This window comes from Amblyomma americanum, chromosome 5 (assembly GCF_052857255.1).
Source record: "Amblyomma americanum isolate KBUSLIRL-KWMA chromosome 5, ASM5285725v1, whole genome shotgun sequence".
Lineage (NCBI taxonomy): Eukaryota > Metazoa > Arthropoda > Arachnida > Ixodida > Ixodidae > Amblyomma > Amblyomma americanum.
Genome location: NC_135501.1, coordinates 164,159,698 through 164,174,862, shown reverse-complemented (window position 1 = coordinate 164,174,862; position 15,165 = coordinate 164,159,698). Strand labels below are relative to the sequence as shown.

Here is a 15,165-nt window from a genome sequence, read left to right as displayed (position 1 = left end):
AACTGCCACAACAGGTTCAGTAACTGTGCAAGCTTTCTCGGGGTGTGCGCGATGCTAAGTAGTTTACAAAACCAACGGAATAAATAAAGTAACAAATTAGCAGTCCTGTCCCACATGCTGTGACTATAATCCAAGGTAGCACTGATAACTCAAACGCTCTTACAGTAATTTGCAAGCACCAATTGCACAACGCTAGTCCAAACATGTGTTACAGTGAGTGTAACCATGACTTTGACCCTTTCTTGGCCTTTTAAGTCTCCTGGCTTGCTAGACACACATCTCCCGTTCACTGCAGCCACACACAACACGTGATAGAAAAAAACATGTATGTTGCGAACGATTTACTGCAAATGATCTCGCAAAAACAAGTCGAAATATAAGACTCGGCAAAGGACATGAGAAAGTCGTTCTTTCGTATGCCGCATGTGCATTAAAAGGGTATTCTTGCATGTCAGTGTTTTTGCCTTGAAAGACTCCTACAAGTTTTCGTTGAGCACCAACGCCCAATTCCTGTGCACTGCCAGCAGTCACATGGGCTCACGAATCTGGAGAGACTACCTGCTCTCACCTATCGCATGCCGGCAGGTGCATGCCGATTTTTGTTTTGCTTGAATTACTCATCATTTAACTAATTATATATCCTTTGTCAGGTTTCAAAATTTCAAGTCCGTGCCCCCTTTTCAATACACCTTGATACCTGCGCTACAAAAGTGCTACACAAACCTCTTAGCACAGTGAAGGGGAAGAACAAAAGTCGCCACAACAGCTAGTTTTCATCAATGCAAAGAATGCTGCACTACTGTTTAATAGCATGCAATAAAGGACGTCATTTCTAGAGTGAAGACGCAATGCTCTGAACACAAGAGGCCGCAACCCATAGTACCATCGCAGCGGCCGGAAACACACCCCTGCGAGGTTTAAGTGGACGGAAAGCCTCCCCAGTATTCCGAAGCACAGCTGAGAGATAAGCCAATGGGCCGCAGCAAGGAGCACTGGCTATCTATTGTCCCATTGTACCGTTGTATCTCTTGCGCTTCTCGCCCACTGCGTGGGGTGTGTCGTGCATCGCCTGCCGTATTTAGCTGCTCCGCTCCTGTCGGCAGATGACAGCTAACTTGTCATCGTTCCGCAGTCTGCCGCCGTACCCGGAACCACGCCTGGTGACATTCGAACCGGTGAGCATCGCCGCACCCCTCTGCGCGCGTCTCAGACTAGTACCTGAACTGCGGGCCTCTTCTCCTGCTGGTGACAGGCGGTGCCGATGGACCACCCCCTGGAGAGTCTCGTGCCGGGCACGATCATCGAACTGACGGGCCATGTCCTGAGCAGCCCCAAGAGGTAGAGTACTGCAACTGCGCGGGAACGCATCGCTGCCCGCGTATGTGCGCGATCACTGCTTCTGCGCAGGTTCCACATCAACCTGGTGACTGGAACTGGTGACATAGCCCTGCACATAGCTGTGCGATTCGATGCCGGCAAAGTGGTCTTCAACACGTGCCGCAGCGGCAGCTGGGATGAGGAGGAGAGCATTGAGAGTCTGCCCGTGCAACAGGAGCACAATTTTGAGGCAATGATACTCGTCGAAGAGATGGGCTACAAGGTACGGTCTAGGAAACAATCGCTCCAGAGCCTGTGCATATATCAACGTAGATAGCAATGTTTTTTCGATGCCTGAGGCTTCAGCTCTCTCTCTCTCTCTCTCTCTCTCTATATATATATATATATATATATATATATATACTTATGAAGGGAGCTAACACCGAAACCCAACCCAGCTCCCTTGAAGGTTTGTCAAACGAGCCCCTCATTTCCTTTACCTTGTCTGCTAATATATATATATATATATATATATATATATATATATATATATATATATATATATATATATATATATATATATATATATATATATATATATATATGCGTATATGCGTGTGTGTGTGGCAAAACTTAATTTTGTACGCCATTAGCATAGCCTGTCCACCCAATCTGTCAGCAGGAATGCGGAGACTGCAGGCGGTCGCAGCGAGAGGTGCCGTCTGAGATAAGCAAGGGAAAAATGAGATACGGCAGTCACCCGGATATTTCTCTTGGCCGGCTAAACACTACTGCAGGGAGGTGTCTGCGCTGGGCTATAGACTACGAACGCTGTCAGTAGTAAGGCTCGGTCTTCAAAATTGAATTCGGTCTTCGAATTTTGAAAGGTGGTCGAAATTTCCGGATATCTTTACTACAGCATCCCTCATAACCGGAGTCGCTTTGGGACGTTAAACCAACATAAACCATGGAGCAAACTTGAATTGAATTGGCTGCTTGGTAAAGGAAATGGCGCAGTATCTGTCTCACATATCGGTGGACGCCTGAACCGCGCCTTAAGGGAAGGGATAAAGGAGGGAGTGAAAGAAGAAAGGAAGAGAGGTGCCGTAGTGGAGGGCTCCGGAATAATTTCGACCACCTGGGTATGTTTAACGTGCACTGGCATTGAACAGCACACGGGCGCCTTAGCGTTTCGCCTCCATCGAAACGCAGCTTTAGTGCGACTGAAGGAAGGGCGAGAAGGAGATTGCACGGGCCTGTTCACAGGCTCGAGCTGAGCCACAATCACTGCCACGTGCAGAGAGAGAAAGAGATTTGAGAGGAAACATTGAAAGAAGAGAACGCGTCGCAACAGCCGCGTCCGCCGAAGCGACGACGTCGGCTTTAGCAACAGATAACCCAGTGGAAGGAAACCCTCGCAATTGGCAAGAGCCCCCAGATCACAGCACCGAATGGCCAGGTCACCCCACCTACACTCAGTTCTAGTTAGAAGGTGCAGTCTAGGGAGTACAACTTATGGAAGCCTCTCTTTTGTTTTGTTTTCAGAGATTAGCCTGCACATTGGATGCTTAACAAGTTAACAACTTCGCGCTATAGTTCCTCAAAACAGGAAGCATGTGAGAATCTAGAAAGTATAATTTTCCTCTTTGTCGCTCAACTTTCTGGTCATGCTCTGAAAGGTCAGTGGGTTCGGCCAGTAACAGCCTCATGAAGGTGGCTGACCCGGCTCTGGACGCCCGGTAAGCAGCGCTGCAGAGACAATTTCGCAAAATGTGGCTGGTATGCACGTGCATGCAGGTGGCCTTCAACCAGCGCCACTTCGCTTACTTCAACCACCGGCTCCTCTACTCCACCGTGGAGAGGCTCAAGATGGACGGCTGCGTCACCATTCACAGGGTCGCGCAGAAGCCTCCGCTGGGATTCATGGTAACCGCATGCGAGGAAGACTTCTTAGCACATTAGTATTAAAAAGTAAAGACTGCGTTTCCTAATTATATCATTGATACGAAGAAAAATAGAAAAGGAATGTGGCGCTGTGAAGGAATTGAGGAATCGAGATTTTTCAAGGTTTCTTGTTGGGGACCAAATACACGATCTTGGTGGATAACGCGACTTCTCGTGACATGTAACTTTACTATGTAAACTGTCCTCCGTCTTCTTCTATACGTGTTTTCATATAATATAAAAGCGTAATATAGTATCAGAAGTCCTAACGAGCACAGCTTCTGACCTAGACATTATTAGTAGAATGCACTATGGTCGAATACAACTTAAGAACACAGCGGCTTTTCCCCATCAAAGGACCCCCTTCCAGCCAATGGCGTCGGCCGATTCTCATGACCCTGCTAGAGTGGAAAAACAGGGAGTGGTTTAGATGAAGGGGGATAATTCATTCCCTCTATGGGGGGGGATAAACCCCTCTCTCCATTGTGGCACCGCTACCTGCATTGTCACGCTAGCAGGGCCATGAGAATCGGCCGACGCAATTAGCTGGATGGAGTTTCTTTGACGGGAAAATCCACTACGTTCTTGGGTTGTATCGAACTATATTAAACCATGAGTGAGCCGTTTGGCCTAGCCACAGTCTGAAGATGACTGGATGACACACTGCCAATCTCCACAGGTCTTGTGGCTGTGGCGATGGGTGGTGGTGGGGGAGCGGGGTGGGGTACTATGTCATTGTGCATCCACTCGCCGCATAATAGGTTGGTCCGATTGCGTTTGTCAACTGAAGTGAAATTTTTTGGACAGTGGAGCTCAAAGCCGAGCCTACTTACCTGCTGTATTGACACCTAAGGGAGGGGCCACCTACTAGGAACTATGTTTTGGGGTGGTGTATGAAAGGGGTCACTCAAGGCGAACCACTGGCTGTGTTACAATATTACAAAAGTTCGTCTCTCATGCCACATTTGAATATTACCAGGTGCTTGTAAGAAATTTTTTCTTTTTTGCACTTTATTAATGGAAATCCTCATAGGAGTCGATAGCACACCAGACACGTTGTCAGACACGGTCCTGGCATCTCACTTGAGCGTAGTGCACCTTGAGTTGTCGCGACCCAGTCTTTGCCAAAAGTAACCAAGCTAGACGGTCTGCTTCTAAGTCGTATATTGAAGCTGTTTTGCCAGCCCTCAAGCTCTAAATTTTTGTATGGTAAGATGTCACGGATCCCCGGAGAACACTGGGGACGAAAGAATGGACTAGGCGACAGATGTACTCACACAAACGCACATTTAATACACCCTACGTGACAGAAACACTAGCACACAAAACTAACACAAAACACAAAGGCTACCTATACACAGGACCCGGGAACACTAATACCAGCGTCTACTACTAGCGCTTTACTACTAGCGTTCGGCGTTCGTGCTCACAGTTCGGTGCTAGTGCAGCGTTGCATGGGTCCAGTACCCGGCGTCGATGTGGCGTTAGAAGTGCTCAGGCTGGCGTCGCTGGCAGCGTCGTTGGCGGCGTCCAAGTGCCCGTGGAGGTGATGCCGGTGTTGGCGTTGGGGTCACCAGCCGGATGGGTGGCAACAGCGCTGGAGGCACCCCTGGCCGTAGCAGGTGGTTGCATCATCCACTGACACCCCTTAACGGGCTCAGGAACGGCAGGAAGCCCACGGTGCGGCGCCGTAGAACTCGAGATCACCGGATCAGTAGTCGACGTTGCTTTTCCATCCGAGGCGTTCCTGACCCGCCGGAACCTCCGCTTATCTGTTCTTCCCTCCGTACTTCGCTCTCCCTAGCGCTTTTTATAACCTTGGCGTTGGTACACGTCATCCTTGTCGTTCTCTTCTACTTCTTCTCTTCTCCACCAATCATCTGTTCCCACCTCACCGAATACTTCATCTTCTTTATTCTTCGGTTAATACACGTCGTCCTTATCGCAAACCCCGTCGTTTTCTTCAAACCTCTTTCGTTCATACTTATATTTCAAACTCCCTATTATATGTGACACAAGGAGAACCCTTGTCCTCACCTTCCGAGAACTTTTTTATGTTTAGGGAAGCCGTAAGGGCTATGCTATTCGAATGAGAAGGAAACCATGCCACCTGGTTACTTCTGGCAAAGGCTGTGCATGCACATTGCTTGGAAGATATGGGGCCTCAACTTCACTGCTTTCTAGCTCTGTCCTTTTCACGTGTTTGGAGCTATAAGGCACTACCTGCAGCAGCGTGCTATCCGTGTTTTCTTGCGTTCGTTAAGAACGCTACCTCACGCCAGTCATGATCTGAACCGTAGAAACTGTTATTAGTCACCATTACGTGATTCACTTTCTTCTGACTCCTATTTCGGCGCCGTTTTTAATTGAACAGCTTTGCTCCCTTTTCGCAGTTGCCTTCCATGGAAGACCCCCAGCCGATGGCACTGGCGAATGAGCCCACCATCGTGTACAACCCAGTGAGTGACGATTATTTAAAAGGTCAACGGTTGCCAAGAGCTGTTACAGTTTAGGAGTATCAGCAGCGCAAAAAAAAAAGCGGACAACGGGTGGAGAGCAGCCAAGAACGAGCGACGCACTTTCAACAACTTCTGTTATGAACAATTCACAAATAAGTGCTGTCCGAGTCAGGAGTTATCGTCTACGCATGCGCAAATGGGCCAGCTCTTTGTCTGCGAGGCTGATGGAGGCCATACTGAGGCCACAGTAATACAGTAGGCATGCAACAAATGTACAAAGCAATTGAAAGAGAACTTTTTTATAATGTGTAATGCAACAGAACACGGAGTGTGCCGAATAGTGCAGAGATTGTTACAGCGTGATCGTTTTGTAGCGGAGGTGAAAAAGATTATCCTTGAGAAATGCTAGCAAAGGCAAGTTATTGTGCTAAGCTACTTTTCGTCTGGTGTTACTAGACGGGTAACAATGAGGCCGCATAGCTGAGTCCTGAGGCTGGCGCTTGGTCCTTGGAGAAAATGCAGCGCACATTATTTTATGGTCGGCATTGAAAGCGGCTTTGTAAGTCTGTTCATGCTAAAAACTCCCATTTTCTCCCTCTCCCTCATGTGTGCAGCCGACACCATTCCTGCACATGCTACCCGGTGGCCGCATGGAGCCAGGGCTAAGGGTATACCTCAGCGGACGGCCACACAGCGAAGCGAGCTCGTGAGCTGCCTCTTCCTTGCGTTGCACGCATTTTGCATGCACACGTGCTTTGCAGGGGATCTTTCTTTAAACAAGCCCTAAAAGAACAAGCGCTTCAGCAAGTGTTATGGTTTACTGTAATGACAAGAAAACGACAAACAAACCAGGATCATCCCCGAGACTCTTTTTATACGGTACTATCTTTTGTACACATGGCAAAATTACACTAGAAAACTAATTAAACTACATTACTAGTTATTTGCCCAAAATCACGCAAATGTAATTTCATTGCATTACAAATTGCTGCTTAGAAAAAGTAATGACATAACTACTTTCGAAAGTAATGCAATTGATTTTAAATTGCTTTCTAGTTGTCATACACGTGAAGAAGTACATTGGTCGTAGTGGCGCCTCTAGAGTCAACGCAACTAGACAACGCACTAACTATTCAAAACAAAATGTAAATATTGCTTGTCCGCTAAGTTGTGCGCCTCGCTGTTCGACTCACACAGCCTCAGTATACCTCGCTCCCAAGAAAATGGGGTAAAATAAGCCCGAATAATCTCTCAAAAAGCAACCCGCACATCCTTTGGTTCCCGACAAACTCCGTCCCAGCCAACTTTCCACCTCTCCTGTTTATTCCTTACAGCTCAGGCCATTAAAAAGATAATGCAATGTGAGCGACAAAAAGAAGAGAGAAGCACTGCCAAACACTCGTCACTTTAACTGTGCTCAGACAAAAACGAGCGGCCAATCCAGTGCCTTGATGCTCAGAGCTGGCTACACCACTTGAAGCCTATGAAGCGGATTATTTATTGGCTTGGCTATCCACCTTGGCTATCCACCTTATTGCCTTGGCGGTACTATCCACCTCGTCACAGTTTCCTTTAGAAGGTGTTCGGGCCATGCGCGTGTCCACATCGCACTCCGCGCCTCGAACGACGAGCACCACAGGATAGACCGCTATGCTGTTCGCGGACGTTACCCAGAGAGCTGCTCTTCGTATGCTTCTGACACATCTAGAAGTCCAAAATGCCTCATCTGCTCATGTGCCGGTCCGAGCACATCCTTAAACATTGCTACTTGGGAGATGCTCCCGACACATGCACTCCTGCCGTTACATTGGCCTATAGGCTTGTCGCTTATCGTCCCTGCTTTCAACGCGTCAGACAGCAAAAAAAAAAAAGAACTCTAGGCCAACACAAAGAGCAGCTGTCCATTTTATGAATACTAATTCCGAAAATAAATATATATTTACATTCGCTGCTAAATTTTGAAATTAACTACATTTCTGAATCACTAGACCATAAAAGCAAAACATTAGGTTACAAAATACCGGAGAATGTCAATAAGTCACTGTAATTTCGTTACAGTTTTAATGATTTCAATGTCTGCTTTCTTGCGACAATTTGATAGAGGCGACATTGTCCGATACATCGCCTTTTTGTTGCTCCGTTAGAGTAGGCCATACAATTCTTACAAAATGTGCTTGTTTTGGGACAGAATGTTCAAAAGCAACTAGGCTCCTGAATGGAAGCCTTAATGTGAGAGCACCAGTTCGGTCCTGTAAGAGAAAACTGTGCGGCTGAAGCAAGGGTAGTCTCTCGAGAGGGCATGGGTTGCCTTATTTTTAGTCTCCCGCTGTTCAACAGCTTCCTTGTGGGCACCTATAGTTATCACTATCAGTAAGTCACGCATATGCACAGACAAGACACGACAGCTTGAAAGGCACAGGCAACAAAGGTCATTGAGCAACATGGTAATAGACAAGGAGCAAAGCGCACATAACTTTGTATCTTCCTTTCGTCACTTCTCTTATCTTGTGTTCTTAGTGCAAACAACTCTCACACCATTTGCCCAGTCGTTAGTCTAGCCTGAAAGAACAAGCCGGTCGATAGCACCGATGTGACGCCGCACTGATTAATTAAAACATTCAGCTAAGTAGTTCTAAACATTAATAAGTAATATGCTAAGTAATAAGCTAAGTAATACTGCCGCACGTGTTCAGACTGAACGCTTACCTTAAACTTGCACCCTAACCCTCCATCTTACATTTCGCACTAACAATCCTATAGTTCCAAAATATTAACCGATCTGTAGAAAATAAGTTGTCGTCAGCGTTGTGAACGAAAAATCGGACGGTGTAGGGTGGCCCAGGTGGCTACCCTATATACGCAGGGTGGCCACCTTAAGGCCAACTTTGGGGCACAAGAATCTGCTCGGCTTCGCTCAACCCGCCATAGTTGAAAAATGGGCCCGTGACCTTGTCTTGTCATCTTAGGACACGTGACCTTGTAACAACATAACAAAATGCCCACCATGCCAGGTGGTTCAGATAAATGACTGGTCGCGAGAGGTTGCTCGAGAAGAGTGACCTGGATCTCACTAGCTCCAACGAGGGCAGCACCTGCCATCGCAGGGCGGTGGCGAATCGCATAAGCGCTCTAACACTGCGCCAACAGTGGTGTATGAGGAATGGTATGAGTTATCTATGAATGTAATGTAGAGAATGACCAATTCCGCGTATATGGGCATTAACCCATGAACGCTGTCACGTCACACCCTTAAAGCGGAGGTTAACTGTTCCCTCAAGTTTTTGATCCCAGACCTTAGTGGCAGCGTATCCGCAGCAGTTGCATGGTATGTATTTTGACATAGCCTTGGTGCCGCTGCTCGCGATTCGTTGCTGCTTTCAAGCTAGTTTGGTCCAGCGCTGGTCGGACTCCCTAATGTCGATGCTTCATTGAGGCGTCCTCATCCGGGACACCTTAGGACGGAGATGGAATTGGGTGGTACTTGTGGCACAAACCTGAAGACTACCAATGTATCCCAGCTACCGCTGAAGACTACCAATGACCTTCTGGCGACCACACATGCCATTCTGCCTCTCTCCACATGCTTTCGTATGTCTGCACTGAATCATCTTTCTTCGCTTGGCGTTGCTGTCTGTGGAGTTTCTCTGTGCCTCTCAGCGTCTTCAGACAACGTTTTCACTCTTGGGCAACAACCACCTTGCCTAGACGAGTGTTTTTGCAGACGAGTCTGCTAAAACAAGTGAACAGGCCCGGTGAATAGACCAGGTGAATAGACCAGGTGAATAGAAGTTCTGGTGTTCAGAAAATTTGTCGGCCATATGAATCTAGATAGCAAATTCCGAGGGAGACAAATTTTACCTTGGGCAAGTCCGCCTTGGACAGGAGTGAAAATTCCTTTCCTCCACCGAGGTTTTTTAGCGAAGTTGGAGAGAGACACTTAAGCCCCACTTTGAGGGTATGACGTGATAGCGTTTATGAGTTAATGGGCTAATGCCCATATATGCAGAATTGGTCATTCTCAAGTTTACATTCACAACTTCCTGGGAGTCCTATGTCATTCCTTGCGCTGTGGGATGCACCACATCCCTGCGATGGGAAGTGCTTCCATCGGTGGGGCTTATGCGACCCAAGTTGCTCCTCCTGAGCAACCTCTCGTGATTAACCATTAACTTAACTGCCACTTGTCAGGGTAACCAGTTAGCTGCCAATCCGCTGGACAGGTTGTGATTGCGGCACAAGGACACGTGATTTAGGTGACCCACTTAGGTCACGTTACTTCCATAGGTTGCTTCTCCGGAACATTTTTAGACCATGGTGGGTTGCACGAGGCCGAGAAGAATCTTGTACCCCAGTTTTGCGTAAGGATGGCCACCTCGGGTGGACATGGTGGCCAACTGGGCGACTCTACCCCAGCCTATTTTTCGCTCACAACGGCGACGACGCCGGATTTTATGCACAACGGTAGTATTAACGTTATAACGTTAAAACTTAGCCGATACATTTAGAATAGGGTAACGCTAACGGGTAGGTGCATAGGGTAGTAGCTGGGCGCCAGTGCGCAGGCGCAAGCCAATAAACACCCTTTCCTCCGGTCATTGTCCTGTGCCTGAGCACTGGCACCCCACTATTCCCCTATGTCCATAACCGGTAGCGTCAACCTATTCTAAATGTATATAGTTAGACTCCCACGTTCTCGCCTTGCTCTATTTTGTAGGAAGCCAAATTCTCTGTTTGTAAATATTTTCTTGGTCTAGGAATTTTTTTTAAAACTGAATTGTTGCGGTGCAGGTTTTTCTTCAACTTCCAGTGCGGAGGCCACGGATCGGACATCGCATTCCACTTCAGCCCTCGCTTCCGCCACAATGACATGGTGCGCAACAGCTTCCAGGATGGGAAATGGGGCACCGAAGAACGCAAGAGCCACGGATTTCCCTTTGCCCCGGGCGTGCACTTTGACCTGCTCATTCGGGTACTCTCAACCCCTTTCTAATAGTTTTCCTGTCTACATTTCTCCAAATAATTTTTTTTTCGTTCTCCCCCTTTATTTTCTCTTCATTCATTCGCATAAAGCCAGTTTTTGAACTTTACTTCAGTTTATAATAGCTTTTATCTTTCCTAATTTTGTAGCGATAGCTACATTACGGTAGCATTTCGAGCCTTCAGCGTGGCTGCGCTGCCACAGTCACGTGGTTGGTCACGTGGTGCGGAGCAGCTGCCGGCGGCGCGGTGCCGTGGCTGGTCACGTGGTTTGTCACGTGGCTGTTGCCGGCGGCGCGGCGCGCCGGCTAAACCGAGCTGCAACAGCTGTGCGCATGCGCCGTGTCAAGTGGGACGGAGATCAAGTAGCAATGCCCAGCGAAAGGGAGCGGCGAAAGACTAACGTTGCAATTCAACTAGGAAAGTTCCACTCGGCCAGCTGTAGCTATCACTTCACGCCAGGTTTAACCAGAGCTAAACCATCGCCAATTTTTTTATAGTGTGATCAGCCTTTTTTTTGGTTATTAGTGCATGTGTTATGTTTATTGTATCGAGATACATGAACTTGTGCAGGGTTTCTCTGCAGGCGGTTTTCATGCGTTTTGTATTGCTACTCTTTCAATTTTCGATTTGAAACTTGAAAATCTTGATATTTGTGCAGCCTGAATTGACATCATACACAACGATTCTGAAAAAAAAGCATTTTTGAACGGGAAAAAGTTTGTGATCGCAATACTTTCATATATTGAGAGATTTCTGGATAACAATATATATGTCCGCAGGTCTCCCGTCGGCAGGCTTGCATTTTTTGATATCAAAAATCTTCCTAGCGTCAAAAGCATTCCCCGTTGGTTTTCCGATGCGAGCGGTGGAAACGCTATAAAAGAAATATTTTGCTACATATATGAAGAGTCGACCATTACCTTCAATATTTCTAATCTAGAACATTACAGTTTTTCAATATTAAAAAGTTTTGGCCAAGAATGTTGGACATGGCATTGTGAGCGAATCTTACAGCTAAGAAGGATTTCTCATTTTAAAGTAAATATTCGAGCTAGATGAGTGCATTCGCTTTTTTTACATACGACAGAGTTGTAACTTCATGGCTGACTATTCAACAACTTTTGTAGCGAAAGCTACATTGGCCACGAACTCAATGTTTCGCCGTGCTCGCAGTCCCACCGTGGTCGCACTGCACCACGTGACTGGTCACGTGACCACCCGCGTGCCGAACCACGTGACCACTAGCCAAACAAACCAGACTAACCTGGACTTGCAATTAAGATTAACCAAGGCTAACCAAGCTACGCCTTAGCTTTCGCTACGTATATTCTGGCATAGCCGATCTAAGCCACTGCTAATTCTTTTCTCTCGTGTTAGCAGAGTAGAACCTTGATAATTCGAAGTCTCTCAGGAAATGTTCTTATGAAGCAGTTTTTAAAATTGTTTGAAAATAAAGTGCAACTAGAAATGCAACAATGACAGCGTGAAACGCTGGAACCTCATGCGGACTTGCTGCGGTCGCTGTCTTGCTGGTTATCCCTTCCATTACGGCGCGGTTCAGGTGTCCAACGATATATGAGACAGATACTACGCCATTTCCTCCCCCCCCAAAAAAAAACAAAACAACAAACAAACTTGTGCAGCACTATACTCAAACCTCTGCAGGACATATTTTCGCACTACATTTGATTTAACTCAATGATTTTGCAAAGCTCGCCTGAAGGCTCGCCATTGACTTCACGAGGGCACGTAGAACACAGACAGTTAAACTTGTTACTAGTTAAAACACGTTTGGGCGTGTTGTGGAGGTGTTAAACACCTTCATTAAAATTTTTGGAGGTGTTAGACACACCTCCCGCCGGCGCGCGCTTTTCGAATGGCGCGAAAAATGGCCTGAGTTGTGCCATAGCGGCGAGGGTAATCGCGTTTTTGAAATTCTAAAACAGGCATGGCTTTTACTAACAGCCGGCTACAAGTCTGTAATTCATAGCGGACGCCTATCGGTAATAGGCAAGAAGTTAACTATAAAATTTAGTTTACTACTTTACTATTTAACACGATTCGCCTGTTTTTTGACGTCCCCCAACACTTGTATTACTTTACCAAAGAAAGCTACTCTTTACCTCAAAAAGCCTGTTTTTGAGAATAAGTGGCAGGTTTCCCTGCCGCATCTGCTATAGATAACCCAGTCACTGGCACACTGGGCGTTCGGTTTATTAAATGCAACTTATCTCCTAAATTTTTGAGACTGCCAATAATTCTTTAATGAATCGCGATTTATAATAAAATGCTCTCAAATTATCCATGCATTTCTGTATTCGCACTTAATAAAATACCTTCGTCCAAAAATTCCGCATAGGACCTGTTTGTTTCAGAATTTCCTGCTTTTCAATCTGGAGGTCATCGTCAGCTCGGAACACTTCTTTTGTTGTGAAGGGCACCTTGAGACTTTCGAGGGGTGCAGAACAGTGATCTTTCTGACTCTCGTGCAGGTTCTGGACTCTTGTTTCGACGTGGCCGTCAATGGGCAGCACTACCTCCAGTTCCAGCACCGGCTGCAGCCACTGCAGCGCGTCAGCCACTTCAGTGTGGACGGCGATGTGATGCTGGCGTGCTGCAAGTTCCAGTACGGCCAGTAATGGAAAAGGCTGCCCGCGCAGCCTTCATTCGACGGCCCATGGTTTCCCTGTCATGCATGAATAAACGCGTCGTCGCTAGTTACAATAGAGGCAGTGCAAAGGTTGAAAACTCTGTGTGCCGTTTTTCGTCGCCATAGCGTTAAGGAGCACGTGTCGCAGAAAACTCAAATCGTTGGCAGTGACCAAAAAATCCACAAAAAAAAAATCCCAGAGAAACACCCTAGATGACAGGTGCGTCATCTGGTTCACGTGAACTTGTGGCGTCGTCACAACCTGCCCACCAGATTGTGAGAAAACTGCCAACCGTGGCATGTGGCAGTTAATGATTGGTCGTTAGAGGTTGCTGGGAAACGCAACATGGTTCGCAAGTCACACCAGTGGCAGCACCTCACATCGCGCTTTAACGTGCACTGACATCGTTAATTAAACTGGATTTTAAAACATTTATTGCGCCGAGAGCAGGTTGCGGGAGACACATACTAGATGGCCGCTAGCCTATGGCTGGCGGCGACCTCAGTGGCCCGCTCGATTGCCCGTACTTGAATCTTAGTGTCCGAGCTGACCAGCAAGGCCTCCCACCGCTCGGGAGAAGGGCGCTGTATCAACTTCGCCGGAGGCGGATCATTTGCGCAGTTCCACAGAATGGGGCCGTATGTGACCCTTTCACCACATTTATGGCAGTTTGGGTCGTACTGGCCAGGGTACATGAGGGCAAGCACTGCCGGATTCAGAGGAAGCGTGTTTGCAGTCGGCGCCAGGTAACCTCCTGCGGTTTTGTTAACGACTTGTGGGGAGGGGGATATATGCGCGGCTCTCCAGCCTAAAGTGATGGGTGATGTCATGAAATGAGATCAACCCGTCCCTCGTGAAATTCGGGTCGGAGGGCGGGCTCACTGCCCGGCCGACGAAACCTCGGGCTTGCGAGTGAGCCGCCTCGTTCCCCGGATTTGACGAGTGGGCCGGGACCCAGATCAAATCAACTTCTGTAATCGGAAGGGAGGTGTTTTGAAGGATGCGGAATGAGGTAGATGTGATACGGTTAAGGTGTCCACCGATATGCGAGACAGATACTGCGCCATTTCCTTCCCCAAAAGACAATTTTCATTTTCATTTTTCAGCACCTGCCATGCCAGGGCAGTGGCTCATGGCTTAACGGCTGCACCATTGCACTGGGAATGGTATGAGGACTTCCAGGGATCTATGAAACAAGAAAATGAGTAGTTCCGCATATATGGACAAAGTATGAAACATCATTTCGAAGGCGATGTATATTTAAAACCCTTACGCATGGGAATGACTCCCGGCTGGTGGTACGGAAAGCGGAGCGCGGCCCATAGAAACACATTTAAGCAAAACTTTCAGAAATGTTTTTCTCGGTTCACAAAGTGCTCACGGAGGCGGCTGTTCCCTAACAGTTGGCGAGTGCTTTGAAGAGGAGTGTGACAAAGTATGGTACGTCATTTCGAAACAGTCTTTGTAAAACACCACGATGAATGAAAGTGTGCTGTGAAGCAGAACGTACTCTAAAAAGCGCTCTATCCGCTTGGTGTTTTCCTCGAATCGCGCAAGCGAATCGCGAAAAAAAGGAAGAAAAATATTTTTGCTAGCCCCGGCAACTGCCATCACAACGGATGCACCTGAGCTGGGGCACCGTAAATTAAGGATAGCAGGTAGAATGGAGAAATGAAATAAAAGAGGTGAGGGGAGAGGAAGAGAGGTTATCGGGGGAGATGTAACATACACAAATACACTAATTACGCAATAATACATTTATAGCGTCCATGAGGCTTTTGCGCCCGTGTGCTGTGCGATGTCAGTGCCCGTTA

The 15,165-nt window shown here is 47.3% G+C and overlaps 1 protein-coding gene across 1 annotated transcript; it reads left to right on the top strand.

Annotated features, from left to right (window-relative positions):
- The first annotated feature begins 1,018 nt into the window (after positions 1–1,018).
- On the top strand, positions 1,019–13,448 carry LOC144132908 (galectin-4-like). The gene is made up of 8 exons (XM_077665642.1): positions 1,019–1,175; positions 1,253–1,338; positions 1,408–1,600; positions 3,115–3,243; positions 5,655–5,720; positions 6,335–6,426; positions 10,509–10,689; positions 13,193–13,448. The coding sequence occupies exons 1-8, from the start codon at positions 1,104–1,106 to the stop codon at positions 13,337–13,339; spliced, it is 966 nt and encodes a 321-aa protein (XP_077521768.1). The 5' UTR covers positions 1,019–1,103; the 3' UTR covers positions 13,340–13,448.
- Positions 13,449–15,165: the final 1,717 nt, after the last annotated feature.

Excerpts from the sequence above, each read along its gene's own strand:
- LOC144132908 (XM_077665642.1), top strand. The coding sequence starts at position 1,104 with ATGACAGCTAACTTGTCATCGTTCCGCAGTCTGCCGCCGTACCCGGAA. Across the intron at positions 1,176-1,252 it reads GCCTGGTGACATTCGAACCG|GCGGTGCCGATGGACCACCC; the intron begins GTGAGCATCGCC and ends TGCTGGTGACAG. Across the intron at positions 3,244-5,654 it reads AGCCTCCGCTGGGATTCATG|TTGCCTTCCATGGAAGACCC; the intron begins GTAACCGCATGC and ends CCCTTTTCGCAG.